The 18,900-nt window shown below is 48.9% G+C and overlaps 1 protein-coding gene across 5 annotated transcripts in view; it reads left to right on the top strand.

The window, feature by feature from the left end:
- The window catches only part of MCM8 (minichromosome maintenance 8 homologous recombination repair factor), a 182,585-nt gene that overhangs the window by 100,166 nt on the left and 63,519 nt on the right, over window positions 1–18,900 (top strand). For all 5 annotated transcript variants that reach the window (XM_063918595.1, XM_063918592.1, XM_063918593.1 and 2 more), the window contains one exon: window positions 16,553–16,772. In XM_063918595.1, the coding sequence (XP_063774665.1) occupies window positions 16,553–16,772 (220 nt within the window). The remainder of the gene's footprint in view (window positions 1–16,552; window positions 16,773–18,900) is intronic.

The raw sequence follows: 18,900 nt of genomic DNA, 5'->3' as shown, positions 1-18,900 counted from the left end.
GTCACACAAGGAAAAAATTTCCAGGGAGTGTGATCAAGTCTGGAGACTTTTCTCCACATAAATATACTGGAGCTAAGGGTAAATTTATAATACTCTAAGCTTAGCAAGACCTCTGCTTCAAGGTCAGCCGGTATTGATCCAGTGGGAAAAACATCACGGCAGTCGCCCACGTAAATAGACAGGGCGGCACAAGAAGCAGGAGGGCAATGGCAAAAACTGCAAGGACTTTTCGCTGGGCGGAAAATCATGTGATAGCACTGTCAGCAGTGTTTCATTCCGGGAATGGAAACTGGGAAGCAGACTTCCTCAGCAGGCACGACCTCCACCCGGCAGAATGGAAACTTCATCGGGAAGTTTTCCACATGATTGTAAACCGTTGGGAAATACCAAAGGTGGACATGATGGCGTCCCGTCTGAACAAAAAACGGGACAGGTATTGCGCCAGGTTAAGAGACCCTCAGGCAATAGCTGTGGACGTTCTGTTAACACCATGGATGTACCAGTCGGTGTATGTGTTCCATCCTCTGCTTCTCATACCTAAGGTACTGAGACTTATAAGACGTAGAGGAGTAAGAACTATACTCATGGCTCCGGATTGGCCAAGAAGGACTTGGTACCCGGAACTTCAAGAGATGCTCACAGAGGACTTATGGCCTCTGCCGCTAAGAAGGGACTTGTTTCAGCAAGTACCATGTCTGTTCCAAGACTTACCGCAGCTGCGTTTGACGGCATGGCGGTGGAACGCCGGATCCTAAGGGAAAAAGGCATTCCGGAAGAGGTCATTCCTACCCTGGTCAAAGCCAGAAAGGAGGTGACCGCACAACATTATCACCACATGTGGCAAAAATATGTTGCGTGGTGTGAGGCCAGAAAGGCCCCACGAAGAAATTTCAACTCGGTCGATTCCTGCATTTCCTGCAAACAGGAGTGTCTATGGGCCTCAAATTGGGGTCCATTAAGGTTCAAATTTCGGCCCTGTCGATTTTCTTCCAGAAAGAAGTGGCTTCAGTTCCTGAAGTCCAGAAGTTTGTCAAGGGAGTATTGCATATACAACCCCCTTTTGTGCCTCCAGTGCCACTGTGGGATCTCAACGTAGTTCTGGGATTCCTCAAATCACATTGGTTTAAAACCAGTCAAATCTGTGGATTTGAAGCATCTCACATGAAAAGTGACCATGCTCTTGGCCCTGGCCTGGACCAGGCGAGTGTCAAATTGGTGGTTTTTTTCTCAAAAAAGCCCATATCTGGTTGTCCATTTGGACAGGGCAGAGCTGCGGACTCGTCCCCAGTTCTCTCCCTAAGGTGGTGTCAGTGTTTCACCTGAACCAGCTTATTTTGGTGCCTTGCGCCTACTAGGGACTTGGAGGACTCCAGGTTGCTAGATGTTGTCAGGGCCCTGTAAATATAGGTTCCAGGACGGCTGGAGTCAGGAAAACTGACTTGCTGTTATCCTGTATGCACCCAACAAACTGGGTGCTCTTGCTTCTAAGCAGACTATTGCTAGTTGGATGTGTAATACAATTCAGCTTGCACATTCTGTGGCAGGCCTGCCACAGCCAAAATATGTAAATGCCCATTCCACAAGGAAGGTGGGCTTATCTTGGGCGGCTGCCCGAGGGGTCTCGGCTTTACAACTTTGCCGAGCGGCTATTTAGTCAGGGGCAAACACGTTGGTAAAATCCTACAAATTTGATACCCTGGCTAAGGAGGACCTGGAGTTCTCTCATTCGGTGCTGCAGAGTCATCCGCACTCTCCCGCCCGTTTGGGAGCTTTGGTATTATCCCCATGGTCCTTTCAGGAACCCCAGCATCCACTAGGACGATAGAGAAAATAAGAATTTACTTACCGATAATTCTATTTCTCGGAGTCCGTAGTGGATGCTGGGCGCCCATCCCAAGTGCGGATTATCTGCAATACTTGTACATAGTTACAAAAATCGGGTTATTATTGTTGTGAGCCATCTTTTCAGAGGCTCCGCTGTTATCATACTGTTAACTGGGTTCAGATCACAGGTTGTACAGTGTGATTGGTGTGGCTGGTATGAGTCTTACCCGGGATTCAAAATCCTTCCTTATTGTGTACGCTCGTCCGGGCACAGTGTCCTAACTGAGGCTTGGAGGAGGGTCATAGGGGGAGGAGCCAGTGCACACCACCTGATCCTAAAGCTTTACTTTTTGTGCCCTGTCTCCTGCGGAGCCGCTATTCCCCATGGTCCTTTCAGGAACCCCAGCATCCACTACGGACTCCGAGAAATAGAATTATCGGTAAGTAAATTCTTATTTTCCTAGTTGCATGTGGCAACAGAAACCATCTTCATGTTTACCCTGGCAGGATGCTTGGTTGGTGGCATAAATCTTAAAGAAAGTTGGCTTGTTGGTGTAATTGGTATGATTCAGTCACATTCGGAAAACTAAGTTGAACCCTCAGACGGTATTTTCTTGATCAGGTACACTGAATCCAGATTGCGTGATTCCAAACTGTAAACCTTAGCCAGGTAGATTCGTTTTTGGAACTTCGTTTGGAGCCTCTGAATCCCTCCATTATGGCATCTTAGCTTGAATTCTAGTTTCCCAACCTGTTGAAGAAAGGAGGACTTTTATTTAAAAAAAAAAAAAAAAAAACAGGTACCCCCAAGATAGTGTTTACCATTCGGGGCATCTAGTGCACAAACAGGTCAGAGGTCAGTTTCCGATTGCATGAGGTTTGACTTTGGGTTGGAAATAAAGTGTATGCGACCACTCTCCTGTTGCCTATCCACTCTCCTGTTGCCAATGCCCTCAAACAGATTGCCTGACAGGTTCTCCCTCACTCAGTGCACACTGTGGTTTGAGTCCATCTCTGAAGGTTTAGCATACATCGGTCAGTTCAGAGACTAATTTCTACAGCTTCTTATCTGGGAAGAGTACCACTACTCAGAACAGCTTTGCAGTGCAGGATTTCAGTTACAATTCGAGACTCCGTTCAAAGTCTAGCTGTGTTGTCATGTCACTTAACAACAGGGTTAAATTGGTCTTAAATGATTTGTGAGTTTGTAGGGTGTCACTTACTTCGAAAGCTTTCCTTCTCAGTACCAATTTGACCCATTCTTTACAGGACTACCCAGACTCAGGATTGCAAGGATGGAATTTGAATTTCAATCATCCAACCTTGTTCTGTGTCATGGTATGGTGTTTCTAGTCCTAGTCTTCCACCTGGAGGACAGAATCCTGACAAGGGTTGGGGAGGATGGCTCTGGATCTATAGAAATTACCTGTTTCCTGTGACTTAAAGTTAATGATGTTTACAGGCTTTTACGTCTTGGGTCTTCTGTCTGCCAGGCTTCACTCATAGATGTCTACCATGACACTTTGCAAATTGGCTAAATGTCCATTCTAGTACTGCACGCCTGTCTCTCTGGTGGGGTTTGTGAATGCACCAATTGTCCCAGGCCACAGTTTTTTTTCATCCATGCCTGTTGCACCATTCACTACAGAGTCCTGGTCCAATGGCGAGGTTCAGCTTTCTGTCACTCATCTGGATGCCAACAGATCACCAGATACAGTATATTTTTTGAGCATGGAAAATTGAGAGAAAAATTTTGAATAGACATGCCACTCTTGTTGTGGTTAATGGTTGCTCCATCTGGAGAGTAGATCTACTGCAATTGATCTTCTGGCCACATTATGCTACTGGACCAGTTCTGTTGGTATCCCTTATAGTTACCATAACAGTTCCTTGAAGCTTTATGTTTACCTACTGTTTTCTTGCACACCTATGTCCAGACTCCCTCAATTAATTTGACAGACCAATAGGTATAGAGCCACATGATTCTTGCAGGCCCTTATTAATCAGGAAAAGCCTGGTACCCCCCCAGTCTTAGTGTAGTGGCAGGCCCTCATTGGAAATGTTCTCTAGCGCAAGGATGTCCTGTCACTATTTCTAAGTTGAGAACTTTGTGAAATTTCAGTTTGTAGTTGTTGCAGCCATGTTCTCACCATCCTTAGAACAGTTGACCCTTTTCATCTGAATTCTAGCCTCTGTCAAATTCATGCCATTTTTCTGTACAAGGCTTTCTTTTGGTATGGAAGATTTATTTGATTTGCATATTTCTCTGACGTCCTAGTGGATGCTGGGTACTCCGTAAGGACCATGGGGAATAGACGGGCTCCGCAGGAGACTGGGCACTTCTTTAAAGAAAAGATTAGGTACTACATCTGGTGTGCACTGGCTCCTCCCTCTATGCCCCTCCTCCAGACCTCAGTTAGAATCTGTGCCCGGCCTGAGCTGGATGCACATAGTGGGCTCTCCTGAGTTCACTAAAAAGAAAAGTATTTGTTAGGTTTTTTATTTTCAGTGAGATCTGCTGGCAACAGACTCACTGCTACGTGGGACTTAGGGGAGAGAAGCAAACCTACCTGCTTGCAGCTAGCTTGTGCTTCTAGGCTACTGGACACCATTAGCTCCAGAGGGATCGAACACAGGGCCCGACCTCGATCGTCCGTTCCCGGAGCCGCGCCGCCGTCCCCCTTGCAGAGCCAGAAGACGGAAGAAACCGGAGGAAATCGGCGGCTGAAGACTTCGGTCTTCAATAAGGTAGCGCACAGCACTGCAGCTCTGCGCCATTGCTCCCACAGCACACCACACGCTCCGGTCACCGGTGGGTGCAGGGCGCTGGGGGGGGGGGGGGGGGCGCCCTGGGCTGCAATTAATATACCTTTTGGCAATAAAAAGCACATAATACAGTGTTTAACACTGTATATGTGCAGAAACCCCCGCCATTAACGTTATAAAAAGCGGGAGAAGCCCGCCGTTGAAGGGGCGGGGCTATCTCCCTCAGCACAGCCAGCGCCATTTTCTCTTCACAGCTCCGCTGGAAGGACGCTCCCCAGGCTCTCCCCTGCAGTATACACTACAGAAAGGGTAAAAAAGAGGGGGGGGGGACATAAATTTAGGCGCAAATTGTGATATAAGCAGCTATAGGGGGAAAATTCACTTTGTGTATAGTGTATATCCCTCTGTTATATAGCGCTCTGGTGTGTGCTGGCATACTCTCTCTCTGTCTCCCCAAAGGACTTTGGTCAGTCAGAGCATTCCCTGTGTGTGTGTGCGGTGTGTCTGTACGGCTGTGTCGACATGTTTGATGAGGACGCTTACGTGGAGGCGGAACAGGTGCCGATAAGTGTGATGTCGCCCCCTGCGGGGCCGACACCTGAGTGGATGGATATGTGGAAGGTATTAACCGACAGTGTCAACTCCTTGCATAAAAGGTTCGATGACGCAGCTTTGGGACAGCCGGCATCTCTGCCCGCGCCTGCCCAGGCATCTCAGAGGCCGTCAGGGGCTCAAAAACGCCCGCTACCTCAGATGGCAGACACAGATGTCGACACGGAGTCTGACTCCAGTGTCGACGAGGATGAGACAAATATACAATCCACTAGGGCCATCCGATGCATGATTACGGCAATGAAAAATGTGTTGCACATTTCTGACATTAACCCGGTTACCACAGAAAAGGGTATTATGTTTGGGGAGAAAAAGCAGCCAGTGACTTTTCCCCCATCTGATGAGTTAAATGAATTGTGTGAAGAAGCGTGGGGTTCCCCAGATAAGAAACTAGTAATTTCTAAGCGGTTACTAATGGCGTACCCTTTCCCGCCAACGGATAGGTTACGCTGGGAGACATCCCCTAAGGTGGACAAGGCGCTCACACGCTTATCAAAAAAGGTGGCACTGCCTTCTCAGGATACGGCCGCCTTAAAGGAGCCTGCAGATAGAAAGCAGGAGGCTATCCTGAAGTCTGTGTATACACACTCAGGTACTATACTGAGACCTGCTATTGCTTCAGCATGGATGTGTGGTGCTGCAGCAGCGTGGTCTGATTCCCTGTCTGATAACATTGATTCCCTGGACAGGGACACTATATTGCTAACCATAGAGCATATTAAAGACGTAGTCTTTTATATATGAGAGATGCACAGAGGGACATTTGCCGGCTGGCATCTAGAATTAATGCAATGTCCATTTCTACCAGGAGAGTATTATGGACTCGGCAGTGGACAGGTGATGCTGATTCTAAAAGGCACATGGAAATTTTGCCTTATAAGGGTGAGGAATTGTTTGGGGACGGTCTTTCGGACCTCGCATCCACAGCAACAGCTGGGAAGTCGACTTTTTTACCTCAGGTTCCCTCACAGCCTAAGAAAGCACCGTATTATCAAGTACAGTCCTTTCGGCCTCAGAAAGGCAAGCGGGTTAGAGGCGCGTCCTTTCTGCCCAGAGGCAGGGGTAGAGGGAAAAAGCTGCACCATACAGCCAGTTCCCAAGAACAAAAATCCTCCCCTGCTTCCACTAAGTCCACCGCATGACGCTGGGGCTCCACATGTGGAGCCAGGTGCGGTGGGGGCCCGTCTCCGGAACTTCAGCCACCAGTGGGTTCGCTCACAGGTGGATCTCTGGGTTCTACAAGTGGTATCTCAGGGATACAAGCTGGAGTTCGAGACGTCTCCCCCTCGCCGTCACCTCAAATCAGCCTTGCCAGCTACTCCCCAGGACAGGGAGGTAGTACTGGCGGCAATTCATAAGCTGTACCTCCAGCAGGTGATAATCAAAGTTCCCCTCCTTCAACAGGGACGGGGTTACTATTCCACAATGTTTGTGGTACCGAAACCAGACGGTTCGGTGAGACCCATTCTAAATTTGAAATCCTTGAACACTTATATAAGGAAGTTCAAGTTCAAAATGGAATCGCTCAGGGCGGTTATTGCAAGCCTGGAAGAGGGGGATTACATGGTATCACTGGACATCAAGGATGCTTACCTACATGTCCCCATTTACCCACCTCACCAGGTGTACCTCCGTTTTGTGGTACAGGACTGCCATTACCAATTCCAGACGTTGCCGTTTGGTCTGTCCACGGCACCGAGGGTATTTACTAAAGTAATGGCCGAAATGATGATACTCCTTCGGAAGAAGGGAGTTATAATTATCCCGTACTTGGACGATCTCCTTATAAAGGCGAGGTCCAGGGAGCAGTTGTTGGTCGGAGTAGCACTATCTCAGGAAGTGCTACAACAGCACGGCTGGATTCTGAATATCCCAAAGTCGCAGCTGGTTCCTACGACGCGTCTGCTGTTCCTGGGTATGATTCTGGACACAGAACAGAAGAAGGTGTTTCTCCCGGAGGAGAAGGCCAAGGAGTTGTCATCTCTGGTCAGAGACCTCCTAAAACCAAAACAGGTGTCGGTGCATCACTGCACGCGAGTCCTGGGAAAGATGGTAGCTTCTTACGAGGCAATTCCATTCGGCAGGTTCCATGCAAGGATCTTTCAGTGGGATCTGTTAGACAAGTGGTCCGGATCGCATCTTCAGATGCATCGGCTGATCACCCTGTCCCCGAAGGCCAGGGTGTCTCTGCTGCGGTGGCTGCAGAGTGCTCATCTTCTCGAAGGCCGCAGATTCGGCATACAGGACTGGGTCCTGGTGACCACGGATGCAAGCCTCCGAGGTTGGGGGGCAGTCACTCAGGGAAGAAACTTCCAAGGACTATGGTCGAGTCAGGAGGCTTCCCTACACATAAATATTCTGGAACTAAGGGCCATTTACAATGCCCTAAGTCAGGCTAGGCCCCTGCTTCAACACCGGCCGGTGCTGATCCAGTCAGACAACATCACGGCGGTCGCTCATGTAAACCGACAGGGCGGCACAAGAAGCAGGATGGCGATGGCAGAAGCCACAAGGATTCTCCGATGGACGGAAAATCATGTGTTAGCACTGTCAGCAGTGTTCATTCCCGGAGTGGACAACTGAGAAGCAGACTTTCTCAGCAGACACGACCTCCACCCGGGAGAGTGGGGACTTCATCCAGAAGTCTTCCAGCTGATTGTAAATCGTTGGGAAAGGCCACAGGTGGACATGATGGCGTCCCGCCTCAACAAAAAGCTAAAAAGATATTGCGCCAGGTCAAGGGACCCTCAGGCGATAGCTGTGGACGCTCTAGTGACACCGTGGGTGTACCAGTCGGTTTATGTGTTCCCTCCTCTTCCTCTCATACCAAAGGTACTGAGGATAATAAGAAAGAGAGGAGTAAGAACTATACTCATCGTTCCGGATTGGCCAAGAAGGACTTGGTACCCGGAACTACAAGAAATTATCTCAGAGGACCCTTGGCCTCTGCCTCTCAGACAGGACCTGCTACAGCAGGGGCCCTGTCTGTTCCAAGACTTACCGCGGCTGCGTTTGACGGCATGGCGGTTGAACGCCGGATCCTGATGGAAAAGGGCATTCCGGTTGAAGTCATTCCTACGCTGATAAAAGCTAGGAAGGATGTGACAGCAAAACATTATCACCGCATATGGCGAAAATATGTTGCTTGGTGTGAGGCTATGAAGGCCCCAACAGAAGAATTTCAGCTGGGTCGATTTCTGCACTTCCTACAGTCAGGAGTGACTATGGGCCTAAAATTGGGATCCATTAAAGTCCAGATTTCGGCCCTGTCTATTTTCTTTCAAAAAGAACTGGCTTCACTGCCTGAAGTTCAGACGTTTGTTAAGGGAGTGCTGCATATTCAGCCTCCTTTTGTGCCTCCAGTGGCACCTTGGGATCTCAACGTTGTGTTGGATTTCCTAAAATCACATTGGTTTGAGCCACTTCAGACCGTGGAGTTGAAATATCTCACGTGGAAAGTGGTCATGCTTTTGGCCTTGGCTTCGGCTAGGCGTGTGTCAGAATTGGCGGCTTTGTCTTGTAAAAGCCCCTATCTGATCTTCCATATGGACAGGGCAGAATTGAGGACTCGTCCCCAATTTCTCCCTAAGGTGGTATCAGCGTTTCATTTGAACCAACCTATTGTGGTGCCTGCGGCTACTCGGGACTTGGAGGCTTCCAAGTTGCTGGATGTAGTCCGGGCCCTGAAAATCTATGTTTCCAGGACGGCTAGAGTCAGAAAAACTGACTCGCTGTTTATCCTGCATGCACCCAACAAGCTGGGTGCTCCTGCTTCTAAGCAGACTATTGCTCGCTGGATCTGTAGCACGATTCAACTTGCACATTCAGCGGCTGGACTGCCGCATCCTAAATCAGTCAAAGCCCATTCCACGAGGAAGGTGGGCTCTTCTTGGGCAGCTGCCCGAGGGGTCTCGGCTTTACAACTTTGCCGAGCTGCTACCTGGTCGGGATCAAACACGTTTGCAAAATTCTACAAGTTTGATACCCTGGCTGAGGAGGACCTTGAGTTTGCTCATTCGGTGCTGCAGAGTCATCCGCACTCTCCCGCCCGTTTGGGAGCTTTGGTATAATCCCCATGGTCCTTACGGAGTACCCAGCATCCACTAGGACGTCAGAGAAAATAAGATTTTACTCACCGGTAAATCTATTTCTTGTAGTCCGTAGTGGATGCTGGGAGCCCGTCCCAAGTGCGGAATTCTGCAATACTTGTATATAGTTATTGCTTAACTATAGGGTTTTTTGTTCTGAGCCATCAGTTTAATGAGGCTCAGTTGTTGTTCATACTGTTAACTGGGTATAGTTATCACGAGTTGTACGGTGTGATTGGTGTGGCTGGTATGAGTCTTACCCTGGATTCCAAATCCTTTCCTTGTAATGTCAGCTCTTCCGGGCACAGTTTCCCTAACTGAGGTCTGGAGGAGGGGCATAGAGGGAGGAGCCAGTGCACACCAGATGTAGTACCTAATCTTTTCTTTAAAGAAGTGCCCAGTCTCCTGCGGAGCCCGTCTATTCCCCATGGTCCTTACGGAGTACCCAGCATCCACTACGGACTACGAGAAATAGATTTACCGGTGAGTAAAATCTTATTATTTCTTCTGTGCAGGGTAAATACTGGCGGCTTTATTTTTACACTGCAATTTAGATCTCACTTTTAACGCACCCCACCCAAATCTAACTCTCTCTGCACTTGTTACATCTGCCCCACCTGCAGTGCACATGGTTTTGCCCATTAGAGGAAGATTTTGCTTTTGCAATCAACCTTGAATTAGGCCCTTTGTCTACTGTTTTGCAATATTATTCAGGTTCCTGACTGGTTTATGAGTCCCTTTCCTGGTTAAGGAGTACTGCAGTCACCTGCATGTCCACAGCATTAACATTTTCAGGCTGTCACACTCAGGGCTGTTATCTCTTTGGTGCTGATTTGACTTTCACCTAGGCCTTTGGTTACTCTTCCATTGGGTCAGCTTTGGAATGTCCCCATGGTAGCAGTGTCCCTCATTGATTGTAGGAGAACAAAGTATTCTTGGTACTCTCATTAAATCCATTTCTCTGAGTCCATATGGTGAACACTGGGCTCCCTCCATTATTATCATTATTAGTGCACTGGCGTTTCTCTATTCTCTTTGTTACACCATATCCTTTGAGGCCCTGTAACATGAAACTGAGGAGGAGTTGTGAGGGGAGGAGCTTAAACAAAATGATCTTTGTAAGTGCCACGTACTGTACTCTCTAGACAGCACCATGGTAGCAGTGTCCCCTCAGACTGAGAAATGGTTTTAACGGTGAGTACCATGTTTTGTGCTACATATAACAGTATTTCTCTAACGTCCTAGTGGATGCTGGGGACTCCGTCAGGACCATGGGGAATAGCGGCTCCGCAGGAGACAGGGCACAAAAAGTAAGCTTTTAGGATCACATGGTGTGTACTGGCTCCTCCCCCTATGACCCTCCTCCAAGCCTCAGTTAGGTTTTTGTGCCCGTCCGAGCAGGGTGCAATCTAGGTGGCTCTCATAAAGAGCTGCTTAGAAAAAGTTTTTTAGGTTTCTTATTTTCAGTGAGTCCTGCTGGCAACAGGCTCACTGCTACGAGGGACTTAGGGGAGAGAAGTGAACTCACCTGCGTGCAGGATGGATTTGCTTCTTAGGCTACTGGACACCATTAGCTCCAGAGGGATCGAACACAGGCCCAGCCATGGAGTCCGGTCCCGGAGCCGTGCCGCCGACCCCCCTTGCAGATGCCGAAGTTGAAGAGGTCCGGAAACAGGCGGCAGAAGACTTTCAGTCTTCATAAGGTAGCGCACAGCACTGCAGCTGTGCGCCATTGTTGTCGGCACACTTCACACCAGCGGTCACTGAGGGTGCAGGGCGCTGGGGGGGGGCGCCCTGGGCAGCAATGTATAATACCTTTTTCTATGGCTAAAATACATCACATATAGCCCTTGAGGCTATATGGATGTATTTAACCCCTGCCATATATCGCAAACTCCGGGAGAAGAGCCCGCCGTTTTAGGGGGCGGGGCCTATTCTCCTCAGCACACAGCGCCATTTTCCTGCTCAGCTCCGCTGTGAGGAAGGCTCCCAGGACTCTCCCCTGCACTGCACTACAGAAACAGGGTAAAACAGAGAAGGGGGGCATATTTTGGCGATATTTTTATATATTAAGCGCATATAACAGAAACAACACCTTTTAGGGTTGTTTATATACATTTTTATAGCGCTTTGGTGTGTGCTGGCAAACTCTCCCTCTGTCTCCCCAAAGGGCTAGTGGGGTCCTGTCTTCGATAAGAGCATTCCCTGTGTGTCTGCTGTGTGTCGGTACGTGTGTGTCGACATGTATGAGGACGATGTTGGTGTGGAGGCGGAGCAATTGCCGGTAATGGTGATGTCACCCCCTAGGGAGTCGACACCGGAATGGATGGCTTTAATTATGGAATTACGTGACACGCTGCAAAAGTCAGTTGACGACATGAGACGGCCGGAAAACCAGTTAGTACCTGTCCAGGCGTCTCAGGCACCGTCAGGGGCTGTAAAACGTCCCTTACCTCAGTCAGTCGACACAGGTACCGACACAGATGAATCTAGTGTCGACGGTGAAGAAAGAAACGTATTTTCCAATAGGGCCACACGTTATATGATCACGGCAATGAAGGAGGCTTTGCATATCTCTGATACTGCAGGTACCTCAAAGGGGGGTATTATGTGGGGTGTGAAAAAACTACCTGTAGCTTTTCCAGAATCAGAGGAATTGAATGACTTGTGTGATGAAGCGTGGGTTAACCCCGATAGAAAACTGCTAATTTCAAAGAAGTTATTGGCATTATACCCTTTCCCACCAGAGGTTAGGGCGCGCTGGGAAACACCCCCTAGGGTGGATAAGGCGCTCACACGCTTATCAAAACAAGTGGCGTTACCGTCTCCTGATACGGCCGCCCTCAAGGATCCAGCTGATAGGAGGCTGGAAACTACCCTGAAGAGTATATACACACATACTGGTGTTATACTGCGACCAGCAATAGCCTCAGCCTGGATGTGCAGTGCTGGGGTGGTGTGGTCGGATTCCCTGACTGAAAATATTGATACCCTGGATAGGGACAGTATTTTATTGACTATAGAGCAATTAAAGGATGCTTTTCTTTATATGCGAGATGCTCAGAGGGATATTTGCACTCTGGCATCGAGAGTAAGTGCGATGTCCATATCTGCCAGAAGAAGTTTATGGACGCGACAGTGGTCAGGTGATGCGGATTCCAAACGGCATATGGAAGTATTGCCGTATAAATGAGAGGAATTATTTGGGGTCGGTCTATCGGATCGGGTGGCCACGGCAACAGCCGGAAAATCCACTTTTTTACCTCAGGTCACCTCCCAACAGAAAAAGACACCGTCTTTTCAGCCGCAGTCCTTTCGTTCCTATAAGAACAAGCGGGCAAAAGGACAGTCATATTTGCCCAGAGGCAAAGGAAGGGGTAAGAGGGTGCAGCAAGCAACTACTTCCCACGAACAGAAGCCCTCCCCGGCTTCTACAAAGCCCTCAGCATGACGCTGGGGCTGTGCAAGCGGACTCAGGGGCGGTGGGGGGTCGACTAAAGATTTTCAGCACACAGTGGGCGCGCTCACAGGTGGACCCTTGGATCCTGCAGGTAGTATCTCAGGGTTACAAGTTGGAATTCGAAAAGTCTCCCCCTCGCCGGTTCCTAAAGTCTGCTTTACCAACGTCTCCCTCAGAAAGGGCGACGGTACTGGAAGCCATTCACAAGCTGTATTCTCAGCAAGTGATAGTCAAGGTACCCCTCCTACAACAGGGAAAGGGGTATTATTCTACACTATTTGTGGTACCGAAGCCGGACGGTTCGGTAAGACCTATTCTAAATCTGAAATCCTTGAACCTGTACATACAGAAATTCAAGTTCAAGATGGAGTCACTCAGAGCAGTGATAGCGAATCTGGAAGAAGGGGACTTCATGGTGTCCCTGGACATAAAAGATGCTTATCTGCATGTCCCAATTTACCCTTCACACCAAGGGTATCTCAGGTTCGTGATACAAGACTGTCATTATCAGTTTCAAACGCTGCCGTTTGGTTTGTCCACGGCACCTCGGGTCTTTACCAAGGTAATGGCCGAAATGATGGTTCTTCTACGAAGAAAAGGCGTATTAATTATCCCTTACTTGGACGATCTCCTGATAAGGGCAAGGTCCAGAGAACAGCTGGAAGTCGGAGTAGCACTAACCCAAGTAGTACTTCAACAACACGGGTGGATTCTGAATCTTCCAAAATCTCAATTGACCCCGACGACACGTCTGCTGTTCCTGGGAATGATTCTGGACACTGTTCAGAAAAAGGTGTTTCTCCCGGAGGAGAAAGCAAGGGAGTTATCCGAACTTGTCAGGAACCTCCTAAAACCAGGAAATGTGTCAGTACATCAATGCACAAGAGTCCTGGGAAAGATGGTGGCTTCTTACGAAGCAATTCCATTCGGCAGATTCCACGCACGAATATTTCAGTGGGATCTGCTGGACAAATGGTCCGGATCGCATCTGCACATGCATCAGCGGATAACACTGTCACCAAGAACAAGGGTGTCTCTTCTGTGGTGGTTGCAGAGTGCCCATCTGTTAGAGGGCCGCAGATTCGGCATACAGGACTGGGTCCTGGTGACTACGGATGCCAGCCTACGAGGCTGGGGAGCAGTCACACAGGGAAGAAACTTCCAGGGCGTGTGGTCGAACCTGGAGACGTCTCTTCACATAAATATACTGGAGCTAAGAGCGATTTACAATGCTCTAAGCCTGTCAAAACCGCTGCTTCAGGGTCAGCCGGTGTTGATCCAGTCGGACAACATCACGGCAGTCGCCCACGTAAACAGACAGGGCGGCACGAGAAGCAGAAGAGCAATGACAGAAGCTGCAAGGATTCTTCGCTGGGCGGAAAATCATGTCATAGCACTGTCAGCAGTGTTCATTCCGGGAGTGGACAACTGGGAAGCAGACTTCCTCAGCAGACACGACCTCCACCCGGGAGAGTGGGGACTTCATCCAGAAGTCTTCCACATGATTGTGAACCGTTGGGAAAAACCAAAGGTGGACATGATGGCGTCCCGCCTCAACAAGAAACTGGACAGATATTGCGCCAGGTCAAGAGACCCTCAGGCAATAGCTGTGGACGCTCTGGTAACACCGTGGGTGTACCAGTCCGTGTATGTGTTTCCTCCTCTGCCTCTCATACCAAAGGTACTGAGAATTATACGGCTACGGGGAGTAAGAACAATACTCGTGGCTCCGGATTGGCCGAGAAGGACTTGGTACCCGGAACTTCAAGAGATGCTCACGGAAGAGCCGTGGCCTCTACCGTTAAGAAGGGATCTGCTTCAGCAGGGACCTTGTATGTTCCAAGACTTACCGCGACTGCGTTTGACGGCATGGCGGTTGAACGCCGGATTCTAAAAGAAAAGGGCATTCCAGAGGAAGTTATTCCTACCTTGATTAAAGCCAGGAAGGAAGTGACCGCACAACATTATCACCGCATTTGGAGAAAATATGTTGCGTGGTGTGAGGCCAAGAAGGCCCCAACGGAGGAATTTCAATTGGGTCGATTCCTACATTTCCTGCAGGCAGGATTGTCTATGGGCCTCAAATTGGGGTCTATTAAGGTTCAAATTTCGGCCTTATCGATTTTCTTCCAGAAAGAATTGGCTTCAGTGCCTGAAGTACAAACCTTTGTCAAAGGTGTACTACATATACAGCCCCCGATTGTGCCTCCAGTGGCACCGTGGGATCTCAACGTAGTTTTGGATTTTCTCAAATCCCATTGGTTTGAGCCGCTCAAATCGGTAGATTTGAAGTATCTTACATGGAAAGTAACCATGCTACTGGCCCTGGCTTCAGCCAGGAGAGTATCAGAGTTGGCGGCTTTATCGTACAAAAGCCCATATCTGATTTTCCATTCGGACAGGGCAGAACTGCGGACGCGTCCTCAGTTTCTGCCTAAGGTGGTTTCGGCTTTTCACTTGAACCAGCCTATTGTGGTGCCTGCGGCTACTAGCGACTTGGAGGACTCCAAGTTGCTGGACGTTGTCAGAGCATTGAAAATATATATTTCAAGGACGGCTGGAGTCAGAAAATCTGACTCGCTGTTTATCCTGTATGCACCCAACAAGATGGGTGCTCCTGCGTCTAAGCAGACGATTGCTCGTTGGATCTGTAGCACAATCCAACTTGCACATTCTGTGGCAGGCCTGCCACAGCCTAAATCTGTAAATGCCCACTCCACAAGGAAGGTGGGCTCATCTTGGGCGGCTGCCCGAGGGGTCTCGGCATTACAACTTTGCCGAGCAGCTACGTGGTCAGGGGAGAACACGTTTGTAAAATTTTACAAATTTGATACTCTGGCTAAGGAGGACCTGGAGTTCTCTCATTCGGTGCTGCAGAGTCATCCGCACTCTCCCGCCCGTTTGGGAGCTTTGGTATAATCCCCATGGTCCTGACGGAGTCCCCAGCATCCACTAGGACGTTAGAGAAAATAAGAATTTACTTACCGATAATTCTATTTCTCATAGTCCGTAGTGGATGCTGGGCGCCCATCCCAAGTGCGGATTGTCTGCAATACTTGTACATAGTTATTGTTACAAAAATCGGGTTATTATTGTTGTGAGCCATCTTTTCAGAGGCTTCTTCGTTGTTATCATACTGTTAACTGGGTTCAAATCACAAGTTGTACGGTGTGATTGGTGTGGCTGGTATGAGTCTTACCCGGGATTCAAGATCCTTCCTTATTGTGTACGCTCGTCCGGGCACAGTACCTAACTGAGGCTTGGAGGAGGGTCATAGGGGGAGGAGCCAGTACACACCATGTGATCCTAAAAGCTTACTTTTTGTGCCCTGTCTCCTGCGGAGCCGCTATTCCCCATGGTCCTGACGGAGTCCCCAGCATCCACTACGGACTATGAGAAATAGAATTATCGGTAAGTAAATTCTTATTTTCCCATTCAACATTAATCCTAGGTTACATGGATTCTAAGTTAGGGGGAAATTATTATTCCAAGTCATATTTCCAGTAATAAAGTGTGACTGCCTTGAAAAAACTAGTTCTAAGGAAACCTCAACCTGGCTAGCAGAAGCGTAGATGAATAAACTTTGACTGTTTATGTGTGGAGGGCAGTATAGCTGCGCCTGGTTGTACCATGGACCTCCAGTTAGGGAATACATAATGAACTAGGCTAGTAATCGGAAACGGTCAGTCCAAACTTTCCATCAGTCAGAAGCAAAGATTTCTGGGTAAAATAAAAGTGTTTAAGAAGATACTGCACATTGATACACGGCAATCAACACAATATGTACTGTTTTGCCTTCCAGGATGGGAAGTGCCTTACTCTCAAGATTTGACTTAGTGTTCATCCTGCTTGATACCCCAAATGAAGACCATGATCATTTGCTTTCGGAGCATGTGATGGCCATGAGGGCCGGGTCTAAGGAAATTCTACGCAGCGCAAATATTACTCGTTCAGGCACTCAGGACACCAACACGTCTATCCTAGAGATGCCCTCTGAGAGGCCTTTAAGAGAGAGATTAAAGGTATTTGTAAATGTTCATACTTTAGCTATTTAATGATATGAAACAGTTTAATATATTTCTCTGACGTCCTAGTGGATGCTGGGATCCAGGGCCGGATTTAGGGGGGGCGAAGTCATAGTCATAGGCACGCCCACTTTTGAGCAGAAGAGAGCTCTCCAGGGAGAGCCTGAGGCAGAACGCTGTGCTGCAGCCTATACCACAGCAGCACAGAGGAGCCAGGAGAGCAAGGGTTACAGAGCATTTGCCCCTCTCTTGCAGCTGTGTGGGTACTAGGGCTAATAAATACAATTACCCAACAGCACAGTCACATGTACATAGAACAATCACAAAGCACTATCTCAGTCTCACTCAAAAAATTCAGTTTTTCAGGACTTGAGAGAGGAGGAGTTAGGATTGCAGATGGGAGGAGTTGGGACTGGAGAGAGGAGGAGTCAAGATTAAACAGTAAACCGCCCCCCCTAAAAGAAAAGTCTAGATCCGTCCCTGCTGGGAACTCCGTAAGGACCATGGGGAATAGCGGGCTCCGAAGGAGACTGGGCACTCTAAGAAAGAATTAGGACTACCTGGTGTGCACTGGCTCCTCCCTCTATGCCCCTCCTCCAGACCTCAGTTAGAATCTGTGCCCGGCTCGAGCTGCATGCACACTAGGGGCTCTCCTGAGCTTCTTGAAAATAAAGTATATTTAGGTTTTTTATTTTCAGTGAGATCTGCTGGCAACAGACTCACTGCTACGAGGGACTTAGGGGAGAGAAGCGAACCTACCTGCTTGCAGCTAGCTTGGGCTTCTAGGCTACTGGACACCATTAGCTCCAGAGGGATCGAACACAGGCCCAGCCTCGGTCGTCCGGTCCCGGAGCCGCGCCGCCGTCCCCCTTGCAGAGCCAGAAGCAAGAAGAACGTCCAGGAAATCGGCGGCTGAAGACTCCGGTCTTCATGAAGGTAGCGCACAGCACTGCAGCTGTGCGCCATTGCTCCCCATGCACACCTCACACTCCGGTCACTGATGGGTGCAGGGCGCTGGGGGGGGGCGCCCTGGGCTGCAATAAGATTACCTTACATTGGCAAAAAATACACATAATATAGTCATTAAGACTATATATGTGTAAAATCCCCTGCCATATATCCATAAAAAAAGCGTGAGAAGTCCGTCGTGAAGGGGGCGGGGCTATCTCCCTCAGCACACTGGCGCCATTTCCTCTCACAGCTCCGCTGGAAGGACGCTCCCCAGGCTCTCCCCTGCAGTTTCCAGGCTCAATAGGGTAAAAAAGAGAGGGGGGGCACTAAATTTAGGCGCAAATACTATATATATAGCTGCTATAGGGTAAAATCACTCATTATAGTGTACATCCCTGTGATTTATAGCGCTGTGGTGTGTGCTGGCATACTCTCTCTCTGTCTCCCCAAAGGACTTTGTGGGGTCCTGTCCTCAGTCAGAGCATTCCCTGTGTGTGTGCGGAGTGTCGGTACGGCTGTGTCGACATGTTTGATGAGGAGGCTTATGTGGAGGCGGAGCAGGTGCCGATAAATGTGATGTCACCCCCTGCGGGGTCGACACCTGAGTGGATGGATATGTGGAAGGAATTCTGTGACAGTGTCAACTCCTTACATAAGAGGTTTGATGACATAGCAGATGTGGGACAGCCGGCTTCTCAGTCCGTGCCTGCCCAGGTGTCTCAAAAGCCATCAGGGGCTCAAAAACGCCCGCTACCTCAGATGGCAGACACAGATGTCGACACGGATACTGACTCCAGTGTCGACGACGATGAGACTAGTGTACATTCCAATAGGGCCATCCGTTACATGATTACGGCAATGAAAAATGTGTTGCACATTTCTGACATTAACCCTGGTACCACAAAAAAGGGTATTATGTTTGGGGAGAAAAAGCAACCTGTGGTTTTTCCCCCTTCTGAAGAGTTAAATGAAGTGTGTGATGAAGCGTGGGTTTCCCCCGATAAGAAACTGGTAATTTCCAAAAAGTTACTAAGGGCGTACCCTTTCCCGCCAGAGGATAGGATACGTTGGGAGACATCCCCTAGGGTGGATAAAGCGCTCACACGCTTGTCAAAGAAGGTGGCACTACCGTCTCCGGATACGGCCGCCCTAAAGGAGCCTGCGGATAGAAAGC

Source organism: Pseudophryne corroboree, chromosome 4 (assembly GCF_028390025.1).
Source record: "Pseudophryne corroboree isolate aPseCor3 chromosome 4, aPseCor3.hap2, whole genome shotgun sequence".
Taxonomy (NCBI): Eukaryota; Metazoa; Chordata; class Amphibia; order Anura; family Myobatrachidae; genus Pseudophryne; species Pseudophryne corroboree.
This window is presented reverse-complemented; position numbering and strand designations above follow the sequence as displayed.